General features: G+C 35.4%; 1 protein-coding gene across 2 annotated transcripts in view; it reads left to right on the forward strand.

Annotated features, from left to right (window-relative positions):
• The first annotated feature begins 2,071 nt into the window (after positions 1 to 2,071).
• scaf8 (SR-related CTD-associated factor 8) overlaps positions 2,072 to 18,370 on the forward strand; it is a 48,957-nt gene continuing 32,658 nt past the window's right edge. Inside the window, exons 1-3 of one of the 2 annotated variants that reach the window (XM_084393898.1) lie at positions 2,072 to 2,260; positions 3,902 to 3,985; positions 15,123 to 15,217. Coding sequence is in view for 1 of the 2 variants with exons in the window: in XM_084393897.1 (XP_084250023.1) it covers positions 2,231 to 2,260; positions 3,902 to 3,985 (114 nt within the window). In the remaining variant the exon portion in view is untranslated. The remainder of the gene's footprint in view (positions 2,261 to 3,901; positions 3,986 to 15,122; positions 15,218 to 18,370) is intronic. The other variant, XM_084393897.1, reaches the window with a different exon arrangement.

The raw sequence follows: 18,370 nt of genomic DNA on the forward strand, positions 1-18,370 counted from the left end.
TCACCTGTTATCCTGTGCCATTTGACATTTATGATCCTCAATAAACCTCTGCAACCAGCTTTCACTTTTGGGTCCTTTTTGCACTGTGACAGTCAAACCAGGCTGTGACTGCACGGGAAGGATGTTGTGTTCAACCAGATGGAACTGGAAATTCTGATTGTTCCAATCCAATATGACTTCTGACCTGTAATGCTGCCTGAATCATAATCATAAACTGTTCGTTCATTGGCCAGAGGAGAACCCCCTTTCACCTTTTGACCATTGCCTTTTGGCTTGCTCAGGTGGGGACAACATTAAGTTTAACATTAAATTAAATTTTCAACAATATTATTGATCTGCCTGCATTGACGCCATTATATGAGAACTGAACTGAGCTGGACGATGACATCACGGTTTTATCCAGAGTGGCTATATATATATATATAAATGAACTAAATTAATAACTTTTTTACAACAAAAATAAAACATCACTGAACTTAAGCTGGACTGTGACGCTATTTTCTTCTGGTAACAAACATTGTTGCATTATTTTCCTGTTATCTCTGTAAAGCTGCTTTGAAACTGCTTTGTAAAAAAGCGCTATAAATAAATGTGACTTGACTGACTTGACTTGACAAATCCTCGTCTAGCCATCCCATCTTGGAATAGAGAGAAGAAAGGTTTATAGAGCCAGTCAATTTTTGTTTATGGCTATGTGAAATTTAGCTAGTAGGAAACACAAATTAATAATATAATATTTCCCTATATTATCTTTTTAGTAGTCAAACAGTCCGAAGAAAGCATCTATAAAACATAAATAAAAGTCTGGATTACATAAAATTGGATAACATTAACAGATCTGACCAAAATTTGTCTGTGTGAATGACATCTTCCTCAGAAGAGTGACAAAAACAGCAATTCACTTCAGTGACTTACATTTCCTTAGAAAGGTTTTGGTCGGGTAAAATTTGTGAATTGATTTAAATGTTCTTTCTTTAACTTTATTGGTAAGCAGATACTTTTGAGGCAAAGACCATTTCTCCCAAGGTAAATTCTCTACAATATTATTCAAATACGCTATGGTATTGCATAAGGAATGGTTATTATCTCTGGAAGAGAGCTCTGAATTATAATTTTTTTGTTGTTGCTCTATATCAAGCATACATTTCCGATCATTGTGTCAGTTAGATTCAAAGAGTAAGTACATGGCATGGAAATGTAGTCCCTTGGAACTGTAAACACATACAGAGGCAATGGTATATTCATTAGCAGGAATTTCTGTAAAAAATCTGAATATTTTCAAAAACAATAGCCTAATTTTTATTTTTTTATCTTGCATGGCAGACTTTAGACCTATAGTTTTTGAAGCAGTTGAAACAGAAAAGTGATTTACTCTTGTTCCAAGTAGCCTAATATCTGTGTGAAGAAAAGTTGTGTTTGTATATTATAGAGGCCAGGCCAAGAGCATCTGCTTATTAGAAAGTTTGATAGTGATCTTTGTAACATTATAGTTACAAAGTTGGAGAAAATTCAGGCCACCAACTTTATTAGAGAAAATATAATTAGGGATAAAATATATTAATATTCAAAAGTGAAGAGGGATTATTAAGGACATTTTAAGCCAATTAATTTGAAAAGTGCTGTTTAAGGTAGTAAAATCTACAGTAAAAGTCAAATCCTCTCTGTTTTATTGGATTCTACTGTCTATAGCCTAATAAAGTGGGTTTTATTTTTTCCAAACAAAATGACTTTCAACCATTTTTAATGTTCCTTTATCAACCTCCAGGGAGAGAGCTGCATACGTTATACGTCTCGACAATCCTTCAGCTTTAGTGACTAAAATTCTTCCTCTTAAATCTCTTTGCAGCCAAGAATTGAGTTTCCTTTGGGTTTTAATATCAGAGGATCAAAATGTAGTTTACATCTTGTTTTTGGTCTTTATTAATTACAATTCCTAAGTATATAACTTGATTTTTCACAGGAATATTGCATATAGAGAGTGTGGGGGCACCTTTGAGATCATTTACAGGGCATTGTTCATTTCCCCAACCTACTGAATCGTGAGTCTCTCTGGGGGAGTCGACTCCGGGATGATTCGGTCTGTGTTTGTCTTCGCGTTGTCAGCCATATTAGCGCCCTCCTCCATCTCGACCACCGCTAACTTCAGGACATGCGTGCGTCAGGCCGGTTATAAGGACGAAGAGGCATAACGGTTTTTATCTGTTTGAAAGAACACTTTCAAGGCTGTACAATGGAGGCCGTCAAGGCGTTTAACGGCGAGGTTTGTATGATATTTATTTGTATGAATGTAGACACGATAAACTCGAGTGTAGGCCTCTGTTGTCATCAAACCGGTTTCATGGTGCAGGCCATATATATATCTTACATAATTTCAACATTTAATTTTTAAAAATCTGATAGGTCTGTGTGAATCTTTGCGTGCATTTTGAAAACTGAAAGAGTAACGTTAAATGCAATAAATTCAGATTAGTGCAGTGTTTGGCGTTTTTCCCCGTCTTAGTGGAAAACATGTTGACCAATAATATTAAACAAAAAAATAGTCCGGCAGCTAAAAGTAATATTTATGCATTTTCTTAATTTTAGTCTTTTTTGCTTAAGGATATTTAATCCTATTTAGGAAGTGCTGGTAATATGAGCGCTGATGTTTCCGCTTCGTGTAAGTGCTGGTGAGCAGCTGAGCTTATCTAGACAACAGGGCATCATAGGCCGCTCAAACTCAACTGCTTTTTACGGCATAATAACAAACATGTTTCAAATCAGTACGAAAATGCTGCAACCCTGGGAAAGTCATGTGATGCCCAAAGATATTTTAGGTTGTCTCAATGGGTTTTGAAATACTGCCTTTGTTTTTAAAACTGAATTGCTAACAGTTAGCAGCAGACGATTAGCCGTGCTAGTGAACATCTAGAACCTGTCTCAATGTAATAGACTTCACTTTTCTCTGAACTAGTTAAGTGAGGTCATATCGTTATCAATTAGTTCGTGTTTCAGTGTGAATTTTCATTCTCGTGGGCTAGTTTATTTGAATTAAGGAATTATAATCAACCAACGAGTTGTATGTTTTTATGTTTTAGCAGTGTAAATCATATACGTTTAGAGAAAAGCAAAAAGAGTCCTAAAATAGGAGCCTTGTGTAAAAGGACAATGTGATTTTATAGCAAATATAAATTTGCAGTATCCCTGTAATACACCTTGTAGTTACAACATAATAGCAACAAACTGAAATGTATGATATATGTCTTTTGTTCTTGTTAGATGTTGTTTTATGAATAAAAAAAAACAGTGAATTACTGAATGCAAATATAGTACAAATATATGTTAGGGTTGCGTGATATATTGGCCGTTAAATGTTCATTTTTAATGTTATCTTTATCAACCCGATAAGAAAATTTGGCCGATATATTAAAGCCGATAAATAATGGATTTGTGCTATTTCCTTCACCTACACTTCAGATGCACACTGTTCGCCATTATGGTTTTGAATTGCTTGAAATATGATTGGTATAACTTCAAAAAGGAAAATACAGTTAAGTGCAACATGCAAGTCTGTCATATAGGCTACATAAAATTATAATGAGAACATCATTATAATTGTTTCCTTGGGACATGGCTTTTAATTGTGAGACTTTTGTTCTTGTAATCCAGCTCTCAAAAATTATATAAAAATTTGGATTTAGATTTATCGACCAATATATCGGTTATCGCCTTTCAAATATAAAGAATTATAGGTTATCGATTCAGTATCGGCCAAAATGTTCATATTGGTGCATCCCTAATATACATGTAATGCATATGCATGCATCCAGCAGATCACATTAGACTAAATTAATAACTTGCATTAAAAAGAAAGAATGTTAAATCACAAATTCACCATATTTTTGTTTTTGTTTTTGTTTTTCAGCTGTACTCACTGAATGAATACAAACCACCAATATCCAAAGCTAAGATGACCCAGATTACAAAATCAGCAATTAAAGCTATAAAGGTAAGTTTAATAACAAGGTAACATAACATTAAGGCCAAGTTCTTAAGGAGTCCCCCAACTGATTACTCTATTCCCATCTTGGATTCATCCCAAAGAACACGTTTATTCATGACCATTAAAAGCATCGTGTAAATACCCCCCAACCCCCTTCCCAGATAATTCCCGTTTAAGTTGCATTTTTCTATTACATTTAATGTAAAATACAGGTAAATAAAGCAAAACACTATTAACGTAGCTATAGGCTATTTTAGTTCCCTTTACTCCACAACAAATCCATTCAATTTAACGGTATTCAGAACAGAACAAGAATGAAATCAAGACAAAGACATCAAGACAAAAAAAATGTCATTTAAAGTGAAACTGAAACAAACCGGTATTGGGCTCATGGAGACAACCTCGCTCATTCAGCACGTCACTCATCCAAATGTTTCCATATGCATGATGCATTTGGATGCTAACTATTATTTATTATGTATGCTAGGCTTTGTACTTCACTTGTGTTCCAATATCAATGTAAAACATAATCCTTCACACGCACAAAAATGAGCTTGGCACACAGGATGCGCTTTTAGCCGGTATGGTTTGCTTTCTCAGGGTTCGTACGGTCATGGAAAACCTGGGAAAGTCATGGAATTTTACAATAGCAATTTCCAGGCCTGGAAAAGTTTTGGAAAAATAAATAAGCCCAGAACGTTTTGGAAAAGTCATGGAAATTAGCTTCAAAATATTTATGTAAGAGAATGTTTAGACTTTGTGATAATATTGGTTAAACTATAATACATAACGTTCATTCGATTCATCCGACTCCAGCGTTGCATCAGATTTCGTTTTGCAGTGTTGAGCATTATAACCAGTCGCACACGTTTCTGTTGAGCTTATGAAAGTGATGGTCAATCAGAGGTGTTCAGATTAGTCATCGCTGAAACAGTGTTTTGTTCAGTGGCAGTGCATGCGCTCTCTGACTGAATTCTGGCTGAAACTCGCGAATTCCCCCATCATAAACAATAAAGTGCAGATTTGATGTAAAGAGCTTCATGACGCAGTGTGTTCCCGTGATTTTAACGGGAGTGTTTGTGAGAGCTTAAAGTTGCGCTTCACGATCGGTCACGTTCTCTGCTCCCTTTCTGTGTACAGTTAATATCATTTATTCATCATGCTGATAAGATTGTCTTCATTTTCGAATGCGTAAAAATCATTAAAATAATTCATAAATGGTTCTTAGATTTTATCCGTGTAGCCAGAATATGACGTGCAGTTTCCCCAAACGCGAAAACATTTTTATTCATTCTATTAATAATCATTATTACAATATCAAGAGCATTAATTGACAATTATGACCTGTAAAGAGTTCCTGTTAATTTTATAATTTATAAGTAACATTATACAGTCTGTGTAAATAAACATTTATGCTACTTCAGATGCAGTATCAGTCTATATAGTATTCTTCTGATTGATTTAATTAAATGTAAATGTAAGTATTTGACAAGACAACACAGGTGATCATAAAAAATGCCCCTGGAAATCAATGGCAAGCGGTCCCTTAATGGAGAAGTGAATTTCTGACCCTGAGATGGGGTAACGTCTGGCAGTGGCAGTTTGTACTTTGGTCTAAATAGCAGAAAAAATTAACTTGACTGTGTTTGGGGAATTCAAATAGGGACGTTATCTTGATGATTGATGGTTATCCAATGAGATTAATCGTAAATAGGAGCCGAAGCTGTTTTGGTTACCAAATTTTGTGTTCCAAAAGTTTGTCTCTCACTGCCAGCCTGTAAAGTTACTGTCAGTGTTACTGGACAGTGGACACATTCATTTATTTATTTATTTATTTATTTATTTAACATTGTTGCCACTCATTGATGTATGTTAATCCCATGCTATACAGTAGGGCTTAACGATTAATTGCATTATAATATCCCGATATGATAGAACGAGATTTAACCACAAAGGCTGCGATTACACTCTGGTCACGTGACACGCGAGAGTAAAGCAGTCTGCAGAGGAAGCATCAACTTGACACGCTACGCATATAGGCCTGGCATACAGGAAAGATCAGTTCATGTTTAGTCTATCTAATGTTGTGTTGGTCATACTATACAATAGGGGTGGGAGAAAAGATTCACTCTCCAACATTTCTGGATTGATTCTGAGCTTAGTTTTTAACCACAGATGCGTAATGACGCTGTGTGTGCTTTAGAAACACCCGTATTCTGCTTGCTGCCAATTCCTCACACGCACACACCACTCAAACCCTCAGTAAAATAATCTTTCACAAAGTTCGGAAAGGTTGAAGCGAATTACAAGGACGTTCTCATTGCACAGGATATGCGCATAGAAATGTGCGCTTCGCTTGATGTTACGCGTAGGGATGCACCGATACCATTTTCTCAGAACCGATCCGATCCAATACCAAAACATCTGAATATCGATCGATACCGATCTGATATCAGCAATTTTTTTCATTTTTTTTATCAATGTAGAATTTCTATACCTGAGTTTGTTGAACTGATAATTACTCTTTTGTGTGTTAAACATCATTATAAAGAAAAACAACAAATGAAAAAATTACATGAGCATATTCTGCCAAAATACTATTATAAACTAGATTAGTTGAAAATTCAGCAGCAAAAATCATGAGCGCATAATAATTTAGTGAAAAAAAACATTTAGTGGAGATGGAGAACAAATAAAAGTGAATAAGTGTAGCACTAAATCTGTTAAAATGTTACTCATTGCTCTTTGTTTTGTTGTAAAATACATTCATGAAAAACAAGTAAATATATTTATAATATATACTATAAAATGAAAAGACATTTCTTTTAAATGTAGAGCGCAGCTGTTTTAATGAGGCAGCAACATATTATAGATAGGCTATTAATAATCTTTCATTGCCCAAAAGTATTATAATATGAAAGTCCAATACAGAGCGGCACAAAGCGCTAATGCGGATCCTGTGCGCAGAACGATGTGTTTGAAGCAACATGGAGTTGCAGCGCTTCGCATTGAAAAGTTCTAAGCAAAAATGGAAAAGATATTGATTGATAAGAACAATTATAGCGCTCTCTACTCCAGTGTTGTGATCTAAAAGACACCCAGGAGAAAGTAACATGAACAGCAATAAACTCCAGCAAGATACCATAGACCTTTATCTACAGATCAAGTAAAATAATAGTAGCATTGAATCATCTTGGAGAGAGTTTCATCGTGTTGACTGTGGTCACCGAACGCGACGTGCTGTTTGAGTGCTGAATGACTGACAGCCGCAGCGGAGGGAAGCACTTGGGCTGCTTGAATTTAACGACTTCAATATTCATCTCTACGTCACATTAAACTATGGAATGGCTTTAAAACACTTATTATATTGTGCAAGAAAAAGTTGATGGTTCTTTATAATGTTTTTGTGCCTTTTGTGAGGCTTGACGATATCACACAATAGTATACGCACAATATCGGATTTGGATCGGTCTCGTCTGACCGATACCCGATCCGGCAAAGGATGGCAGTATCGGAGCCGATACTGAGTATTTTGTGTATCGGTATCGATATGATATTTATGTCGTTTGGAATATGAAACCCACTGACAGAAGGCTGCTTTCAATTTCAAATACTCGTGCATGCGGACAGTATTTTATTGTCTAACCTCCTTACTGGTATGTCAGTGTGTATTTTGTATTAAACCTCATAGCTGGTAGAAATTTACAAACCCTTACTTTTCCATTTGGTTGCAAGTGAGGGTCAACGGAGTGTTTGCAGAGAGAAAGAGAGCCTGCTCACACGCCCTTCTGATTGGGAGTGATTTATGATTGATGTTGTTGCATCTCTAGTCGTGTTGTGAACGGATAAATTGCTTGTCGCTGGAATCGTATCGCATTGCATCTGGTTAGGACACGATGTGAGCAGTTATTCTGCTGCTCTGTCCTTTAAAAGTCTTAAAATAAGTTGTATCAAATTTAAGGTAATAAAGTCTTAAAAATCTGAAATGGTTTAAGAAAAGTCCTAATTGTTATTTCTTAAATTTGGCAAGGGAAATCACAATAATGTGCTTATGGCACGTTCTCGCAGATGAACAGGGATCACGGACATCTTACGTTAATTTTCTTCTGGAGTCAGTAGAAATGTTTCGATCATGTCTTTTAAGTTATTGTAACTGTGATCTTAATTGTCTGCCACCTGTAAACTGGTGTCTTAAAGGGATAGTTTACACAAAAATGAAAATTCTGTCATTTATTCACCCTTATGTTGTTCCAAACCTGCATGAGTTTCTTTCTTCTGTTGAACATAAAAGAAGATTCAGTAAAAAATGTGGGTAACCAAACAGTTTACGGTAGCCATTAACTTCCATATATTTTTTTTTTTTCCTACTGTGGAAATCATCAACATTCTTCAAAATATATTTTATGTTCAACAGAAGAAAAAAACTCATACAGGTTTGGAACAACATAAGGGTGAATAAATGACAGGGTTTTCATTTTTGGGTGAATTAACGCTTTAAGGACTGCTCCACATAGTTGCATGTGCAATAATAGTTTGTTTTTCATCCTTGTTCAATTAACCATATTGTTTAAAGGTGCTGTATGCATTTTTTTTTACTGTACTAATGCATAAAAATACCATAATATATATTGTTTAATTATACCATATATGGTATTTTTATTATACCATAATAAAAATAAAAATTTTGACTGTACTAATGCATAAAAATACCAGAATATGTTTGCAGACATTTAAGAGAATGTGATATTTAAGTTCACATACTTGTTTCTCAGAAAAGGCTAAATCTGCCAAGGTGTAATTAAATCAAATCATGTAAAAATATGATCATCTTTTGTTGGAAAATTAAACATTTAGGCTATCAAACTTTGCAGTGCATGCAGTGTGAAATATTTCACTCAGTTCCCTGATCATTCTGATTTAATGTCAATGAGTGAAGATCAAATGTGTACTCTCGTGTGTTATGTATTCTTGTGTGCATCTGTCTCTGAAAGAAAGCATGTTTAAGCTGCTTAGGCAGCCATTTTCTCCTTCTCGGAAAGCGATGACGTAGTCAAAATATCCAGTAGTGTGGGTTATCCAGGAAATGTATTTATGTCCCTGGACCTCTGCTTCTCGTAAATACTACTATGTATTGTGCACATTATTTGGGGTGTGCGAAACAACGCTTTCCAATATTTTGAATTTGGACTGCTGTACTCATTTCAACCAGTAGCTGTCAGTGTCAATATTACATATTGCACCTTTAAACCCTTCCCAATGAAGATCTCTAAAACTTATTTGGATTGTATAAAATTATCTGTGTACATAAAAACAATCCAATCAGGTTTTGTTGGTACTAGGGTTGTCGCGGTGAAGGAATTTCCCTTGCAGTGATTTTGAGTGGCTCAATAGCGCAATATGCCATTTATTTATTTTGATTTATTTGTTGCTATATAAATAAGTGTTACGCTGTGGTCAGCAGGCACAAAAATTAGGACATATTCAGTAACCAATGTAACCGAAACCAAACAGCATTTACATTATCCGTTTACAATATTTACTTATTATTAGGGTTTAAAGCGGGTTACAGTAATACACACTGGTGTCAAAAGGGACAACTTTCTTCCAAAGGAAAACACTATCTCTTACTATTAAAGTGAAAGAAGGAAAAAAAGAGCTTTGTATGAATTTTTTACTGTCATAAGATATGTGATCATAACATATCTGGTGTATCTGGAATCATGTTAACATGTTAACATCAACATTTTGTAAGTCCATAAGTAGTTGTCCTTAGTTTTATTAATTTTATTATTATATGAGGTGTTTTATACCTTTTAAAAGTGTGCGTTTGTATGAACTATTGTGTAAATGTTTTGTAGAACTGAAAATACAACTAAATAAACACTTTAATAAATATATTGTCTTAAAAGTAGGGATGCACCAATACCACTTTTTCCAGAATGACGAGACTAGGGCTGAGTATTGGCAAGGGCCTCACGATTCGATACGTATCACGATGCATGTCACAATACGATATATTATGATACGTATTGCACTACTTTTTTTTTAAATCAAAAATGTAAAAAATAATAGAGCTGAAAATAAAACTTGCTGTGTACCATCTGAGGTATTCTGGTTTGTGTATCACATTATATTGATAACTCAGCAGAAAAATAAAAACTTTCAGTCTGATTTATTAGATAATAATTATTACATTTATTTATTTTTATAAGTTGTTGTCACTGAACAGTGAACACACTGAAATGTATATTGTGTCACTGAACACTTTTAAATAAAAATGTAGATGCCACAAAATTTATAAAACTGAAATGATATGTTGTAAATAAATTAAGTGCATTAAATGAAACATTCATACAACTGAAATAGTCAGTATGCTTAATATTCAACAATATTATTGATCTGCCTGCGTTGACACCATTGTATTAGAACTGAACTGGACGATGACATCATTGTTTTCTCCAGAGCTGCTATCTAGATAAATTAACTAAATTATGTACTAGGCCTAATGATTTTTACAACCTAAATTAATCAAGTACTGAACTTACTTAATATTGACTATGATACTATTTTCTTCTAGAGCTAATGTAAAATTCTGTCAGTAATCACTCACCCTCATGTTGTTCCGACCCCGTAAGACTTTCGTTCATCTTCGGAACACAAATTAAGATCTTTTTGATGAAATCTGAGAGCTGGCTCACTCCTTCATAGGCTGCTAGGTAATTGCATCTGCCGGCCCAGAAAAGTTAGTAAAGACATTCATTTTCTTCAGTGTGGGCCTCTGAGTAAGTTCACGAGAGCGCTTAAGTGATAACGCAAGTTGGTTGTTTCTTGAATATTTTAGTGTAGCCTGGCAAAGCTTGCAAACAGCAATTGTTTTATCGAATTATTATTATTTACTACTCCCTGACTTATTTTTAAACCAAAGTGCACCCACATGTTGGCTCTGCAAGCTGGAGGCGCTCATATTTTCCGCCATGCTCGCTCCCGCTTATTTCTGAGACATTGTCCGCATGAATGTAAATGAAGGGCAACTGTTAGCTTTGTAGACCATGAGTCAGCGATCTAGAGGATCTGAGGAGGTCGTTTGACACACTGAAGGGATTTGATGAAATGTTGACGTCATTTTAAACCAGTTTAAAGCATTATTTAATAGACACAGCCCTATATTAGACGATGCTTTCATTATTGTACTCGTTGGTAGTTGGTACAGATTACCGATACCTGTTTTTTAATTGCATTAGTAATAAAAAAAGTATAGAACCCAAAGGAATATGAATCATATTAGTTGGTTTAATTTGTTTAACAAATAGATGTTTTCTTTCGTTATTTTATTTTTAGTTCAGTTATATATTTTATATATATATTATGTATCCATTGTGAAACTAGAGGACTTTCTTCTTTTTCCCAAGAACAGGCGAATAAGTTTAGTCTCCAGCAAACAAAGATTTAGCAACAATCCTTCATATTTGGTGATTCTAAAATTTAGAGGATAAATAATTGGGATAAAGGGGTTTCTCTTTACTAATAATTTGAAAAATGTCCTTTCACAAGATGAGGGCAGTGTGGTATGTTATGCTTTATTCATTCCGTGATCATTAAGGCCGATATCTTTTTCTAGTCAGTCATAGTCAGTATAGCACTACAATAATGAGGACTGGAGAACACACAGATTGCAGATTAACACACTTTGTTTTCTTCTTTTTTTTTTTTTTAAACCCTACTGAAATCAGAAATCTGTCCTCTTCACTAATTCTCATAGTTGAGGAACATATGTTTACTGATAACTAAACTAGCTAATTATACTAAGATACTTTGTATGGAAAGTAGCCGTTTGGATAATTATTTAGTGCTGTTGTCTCAGTCTTGGCTGTGAGTGCACATTTTATTTATGGCTTGTTGATAAGGCGATTTTAAATGGTTAATGATGCTGGTTAATTGCTTAAAATAATTTGACATGTTCATCCTCATTAAGAACCAAGGTTAACTTTTGAAGTTGTTTTGTCCTTTGGGATATAAATAATAATAAAATAAAATACATCTTTTTTTTCTTATTTAGATTGTAATTATTGTGTTAAATATCTACTGAATCAAGTATTGGACAGAATTATATATACTGATTGTTAGATGATTTGTATAGTAGTTGTAACAAGGCGGCGCGTAAAAGAGCATTTATAGCTGTTTTAGCTACTAACCTGATTTATAAAGTGGTGATTTAAAGACTGATCATGTGAAGTAGTTTTTCAGGTTTTTGTTTGTAGAGTTTCATACGTTGTGGCAACACAGTAGTTGAGTGTATTGTGACATGACATGAAATAATGAAAGTATGGGTTTAGTGCAAATAAAAAGTCAAAGGCCTCGTTTCTACCTGATAAGATGTTTTTGGTGGTTCAATCACAAGTGGTCAGCGCTCCATAAGTGGAAACCTTTTGTGATCACACCACTGAAACCCATACAAATTAATTGAAGGCACAATATGTAGGATTTTTGGATTGAAACCACTCGTTATATATTTTATATTAGTTATATATTAGTCTAATGTTTTGTTCACTTGCATTATCCCAAATGTTTCCAACAATGTTTTAATCCAGAGAAATCCACAATTTTACATGCATTGCGTCGCCTGTCAAAGATATCATATCCGCGCTATCCTTGATTTCAGGTTTTTCTTCCGTAGAAACCATGGAACCCCAAAGATGCTTTAATATATTATGCGTTTTATTAGACCGATGAGCAACTATTTGGAGACATTTATCTACAGAAAACGAATCATTGTTATTGTTATAATCTCTTGTTTTCTTGATTTACAGCGAGTATATAACATGTTTGTACCATGCCTCAGAGACAATGCTGTTTTGTCAAGTGGCTAACATAGCCACAGTAACAGCATTTTCTCCATCATATAATATATTTTAAATTAATTGCATGATATTTAGCAACACAAGTCATCCAGCTTTTGTTAGTATGATATTCTAGTATCAGCTTAATGCAGTGTGCAACAAGTCTCATACCAGCCCCCGAGCAAACGCACAGAGTGACGTTATAACATAACTTGCAACATACTTTTTAGTATGATTGTTTGACCAAGTAAAACAGCACTGAGTTACCCCACAATATTAATTAAAGTAAAATGACCTGTATGAGTAGTAATTCAGCATGTGCATCTATTTCATTAGAAAAATATAATGTTAATTTAAGTGATCGAACGTAACTGTAACAATGATCAAGTTCAGGGAAGGAGGAGGAGGAGGCAGACATTAAACATAACTTTAATCGTAAAAGAAAACAACTTTAATCATAACTTTAATCGTAAAAGAAAACAACAAAACGAAAGGACCGGCATCTGCTGAGTCTGACTGCGGCATAAGCACAATAAACGTAAAATATCCCAGGCTCTCGACCCTTCCCTGCTTCATACCACAGTAACATTAATAAAACTTAAATACATTAGTTCATCCATGAACATGATTTCGGCTTGCTTTCCATCGGCTGTGGAGGTGAAGACGACACTTTCCATGCCTCCACACTCAGTTGTGGCATCATCAAGCTACGCCTTTGTTTTGAATAAGCGACCTCTAGCAAAATTACATATTGTGCCTTTAAAAAACTGCGACTGCATCACCTTTGTATTGTAAATACTAATGTCAGGAATGCAAACAGCAGTGAAGCACCACCTACTCGCCCCACTCAGCTAATGTAATCATTATGGGATGTGTTATGAGGAAGTGTACCATACCAAAACATGCATTAAAATTGATATCTGTGGCAAATAAGAGACAGAGATGAAAAGTCTATCCTTGTGTTTGTGTCCATTCGTGTGACACTTGGCCCTAGGGGTGGGCAATATGAAAAATCTTATATCACGATAATGTTTAGTAATTTTATTTCACGCTGAAGATATATATCACAATATACAAAATGAGGTATATGACACAAGCGGAGGCAAGCATGAGTAATAAAAACCATCAGCTTGGAACAGGTCAGGGTATTATTCAGGTATTCTGGTCCTGGAGGACCCCCAACACTGCAAGTTTTGAGGGCGTCTTTACACTGGCAGGTTAGTTCAGAACGGGGCACGGTTCGCATGAGAAATTGCTAATGTGAAAGCTGTCATGTGGACCTGGGATGGCGCCGAGGTACCGAACCCGAGACTACCTGTGCCTGTGACTAAACTGTGCCGCGATTCGTATGAATGTGAAAGCAACACTAAGTCGGGTGCGCGCTTGTTCAGGAAGTAAAGTAACCTGCGCATGCGTTTTAGCCGATTACAATGTATTTCCATAAAAAAACATGTAAGGGATGATAGTAATACAATAAAACACATTTAAGGGATGATAGTAATACAATAAAACACATGTAAGGGATGATAGTTATACAATAAAACACATGTAAGGGATGATAGTAATTTAATAAAACACATGTGAGGGATGAGTGTTGATGATTTACCTTACGAGCGAGAGTGAGCCTGCAGAGTATTCGCGCATAGCGTGTGCAATCAGGGAAACAAATTAATAGCAATCCACGTTTCCTCAAAAGAGCCTTCGCAAACAGCCGAAAGCTGCCTTCATGCGACACACATACAGTAAACCCAAGTTTCGTTTACTTTGCTGTGCATAATAGCACCAAATTAATAAAAAAACAATTGACCCGCGTTCTGTTTTGTGTGAAACCAGCCCAACGCTGGGGGGGGGGGGGGCAGTGTAGTGTAAAAACGCCCTGAAAGTCCCTTCTTTCTGACACATTTCAGCTCCTGCAGTTTCTTCTGATGAGCTGATGAGTTGAATGAGTTGTGTTTGAATCATTGGGGAGACAAAGAAAATGTGCAGTGTTGGGGGTCCTTCAGGAACAGGGTGGAGAAACACTGCACCAGAGTTACTGATTTGGAGCACACAATATACAACATAGAATTAACCACTCAAGTACTTTATTTAAATGTTCTCTTTACATTTTCCACTCATTCTTTGTATAAATCATGGCACAAGCTCAGGCCATTTACAGGTTATCTGTATCAGTTTTCTAACTGAGTATTATTATTTTATTTTTTTTGGTGTTTCTGGGACATTGCAGTTGTTGCATTCTTGGTATATTGAACTCCTAATGTATTGTTTGTTTTTCTGTGAATAACACATCTTTCCCCTTCCCTCAGCAGCTCTCCCAGCTCCCCCAAAGCACTGAAAGTCAAGCAGGAGGATGGGGCGAGAGAGAGTTTCAAAGAGATAAGGGAACCCCTAACCAGCTTAGGTAGGAGATGGGCTGTTTCAAAAGGAGGATGGAAGAAGCCACATGAGAAATAACTCAAAATGCTCTTTAATATAGGCGGGAGTGTTAGGGGGCCCTTATGGTTCCCAGGGTTCACTGCTTCAGTGATGTCATCACACCTGTATTTAAGTATTGCGCGTGTAGACCAATGCCGTTTGAAGAGTGTTTTTAATGGAAGTGCTAAGTTTTGTGCCTGCAGGTGTTAGTCTTAGTCTCTTCTTGGTGTTGTGACAAGTTCTGTGTAACAAGTTTGTCTGGAAAGGTCTTAACTTGAGTTTATTCAGAGATTTGACGCTTTCATTTAAGATAGTTTAGGCTACTATTTTGTTTGACCTAGTGAGATGTAGTTCTTGAGTGTTGGATGTCCGAGGAAGATGTGTTGGTTGTCATAATGAACATCAAGCTCACTAGACGAGATGATGCACGATATTGGGTTCACGAGAACAAGACGTGACTATATTTTAATGCTGTTTTTAAGAAATCTTTAATGACAAAATATGACTGGAAAAATACAAAATGCAAAACGATGAAGATGCATTTTGAAATGTATGGCTGTTACTAACAATTATTTTGGTAATCGAGTAACCGGTCGATTATTTTGATGAATATTAAAGTATACAGGAATTTTTTTTATGGTAATAAAAATAGACCTGAGTGGCTTTTTAAAGTAGCTTAAAATGCATATATAATAACAATTAGGGATGCACAATTTATCGGCCACCATATCGGTATCATCCGATATATGATCTATTTTAATGTTATCGATACCGACCCGTTAAGAAAATGTGGCCGCAAGTCTGTCAAATAGGCTACACAAAATTAGAATGAAAATGCTACTGTAAAAGAACGTTGTGAATTCTCTGTACGCCCATGTTTCAGTGCACATTATTACAGGATAATCGCATCCACAGCAGAGTTACACCTTCATGACTTTAAGTTTGCGTGTGCATACACAGCCTTTTGTTTTGTTGTGTTATTGTTTATTTTGTGTGTGTATATATATATATATATATATATATATATATATATATATATATATATATATATATATATATATATATATATATATATATATATATATATATATATATATATATATATATACACATACATACATACATACATACTGTATATAAGGGGTGGCACGGTTCACAAAACCCACGGTTCGGATCGTATCACGGTTTTAGGGTCACGGTTTTCGGTTCTGTATGGTTCTTGTTGTTGTTGTTTTTTTTCTTTTAATCTTTAACACTCCAAAAATTTACTTCAGCATATGATATATAGCTTAATTATCTAATTATTAATGGATTTATTTCATAAATGGGGCGTGTTTGCAAAACGCAGCTTCTCATTTCCCATTTCGAAGTAATATAGTGAGTGAGCGGTCACCGTGAGGAAACTTTCAGTGGCCCTGGAGGTCCATCCATCTGGAGAGCTACGTGGGCTGTGTCGGACAGTTCTTTGTCAATTTCTCCTCGTGTCTCGTCAACATAGGCGTAATTTGCGGGTGGGACATGTACCCCAGGGTCGATATTGTCCCCACCACTTTTGAAACATCTCGCGGCACGGATGTACCAATACAAATAAATAAAACATCTCCAGTTAACTAGCAAATTATTCGTTTTGTTCGCTTGTTAAATAAGAAGCAATCTAGCGCTGAAATTTGTTTTATTAATCAAGTGATCAAGGTGCTTGTTGCCGCTGCGATCAGTGGCGCTGATACAGTGTTCTCTTGTGGCTCGCGCACACGCCGCAGTCTTCACAGCGCTTCAATCCGTTGAGGAGACTCTCTATTCGTTCCGGTGAAATCACAAAGCAAAATTCACACAAATCTGTCCCTGCTTGATATACAACCACTGATAAACATAATCGGTTTTGATGAACCTGTGACACGCTTGGCAAGAGTTCTGCCACTGGACCATTAAAGTAGGCTACATTTGTGAAACAGTCGACCTATGTATTTATTCACGTGAAAAAACAACATAGTGGAGTAGATCTCATTAAATGTCTAAGTAAACCCAGTGTACTATTTAAATCGATTGCTGGACATAATGTTATTCTACATACATCTGATTTATGATTTAGCATTGTATTAGCACGGGCACGAGGCTACATTGCGCATGCGTCGAAGTCGAACCGTGCCACGCACCGAACCGAGACAAGCGAACCGAACGGTTTGGATGTTTTTTCATGTACCGTGCCACCCCTGATATATATATATATATATATATATATATATATATATATATATATATATATATATATATATTATTATGTATATATGTATATATGTGTGTATATATATATATATATATATATTATGTATATATGTATATATGTGTGTGTATATATATATATATATATATATATATATGTATATGTATGTATATGTGATGCATTTGTTTAAGAATTAACACGGTAGTAAAACGCGCCAGTGATCAGCTTAAGTGCATGCAGCTCAAACAGCAATGCATGACATTAATAACTATGATTGGGACTATCATGTTACATAACATTATAAAGAGAACACTATTGTAATAAAACCTTGTGAATTATTTGGGTTTAGTTGCTGTATTTCAGCTCGTTGTCATTGTTACGAGAAGAGCGCATCCTTAACAGAAGGGACACATTCTGAATAGCACTTAACTTAGTTTGTTTACTTGTGCATTTGCATCATTTTGTGCAGATATAAGATGTAATATTATGTTTATGTTGCATAAATGTCTGATTAATTTCATATAGGATGCGTTTGGTTGACTTAATTAAATGGCTAAAGTTCATTACAGGAGTAGTTCACTTTAAAAGGAAAATTACCCCATGATTTACTCACCCTCAAGCCATCTTAGGTGTATATGACTTTCTTCTTTCAGACGAATACAATCGGAGTTATATTAAAAATATCCTGGCTCTTCCAAGCTTGATAATGGCAGTGAATTGCAATTGCAAAAAAGTGCATCCATCCATCATAAACGAACTCCACACAGCTCCGGGGGGTTAATAAAGGCCTTCTGAATCAAAGTGATGAGTTTGTGTATGAAAAATATTCATATATAACTTAATATGACTTAAGTCTAAGAGCAGCTTAAGCAAGTAATGCGACGTACTGCTGATATTTACACTACGCCATGACGCACT

This window comes from Rutilus rutilus (assembly GCF_951802725.1).
Source record: "Rutilus rutilus genome assembly, chromosome: 21".
In the NCBI taxonomy this organism is placed as follows: domain Eukaryota; kingdom Metazoa; phylum Chordata; class Actinopteri; order Cypriniformes; family Leuciscidae; genus Rutilus; species Rutilus rutilus.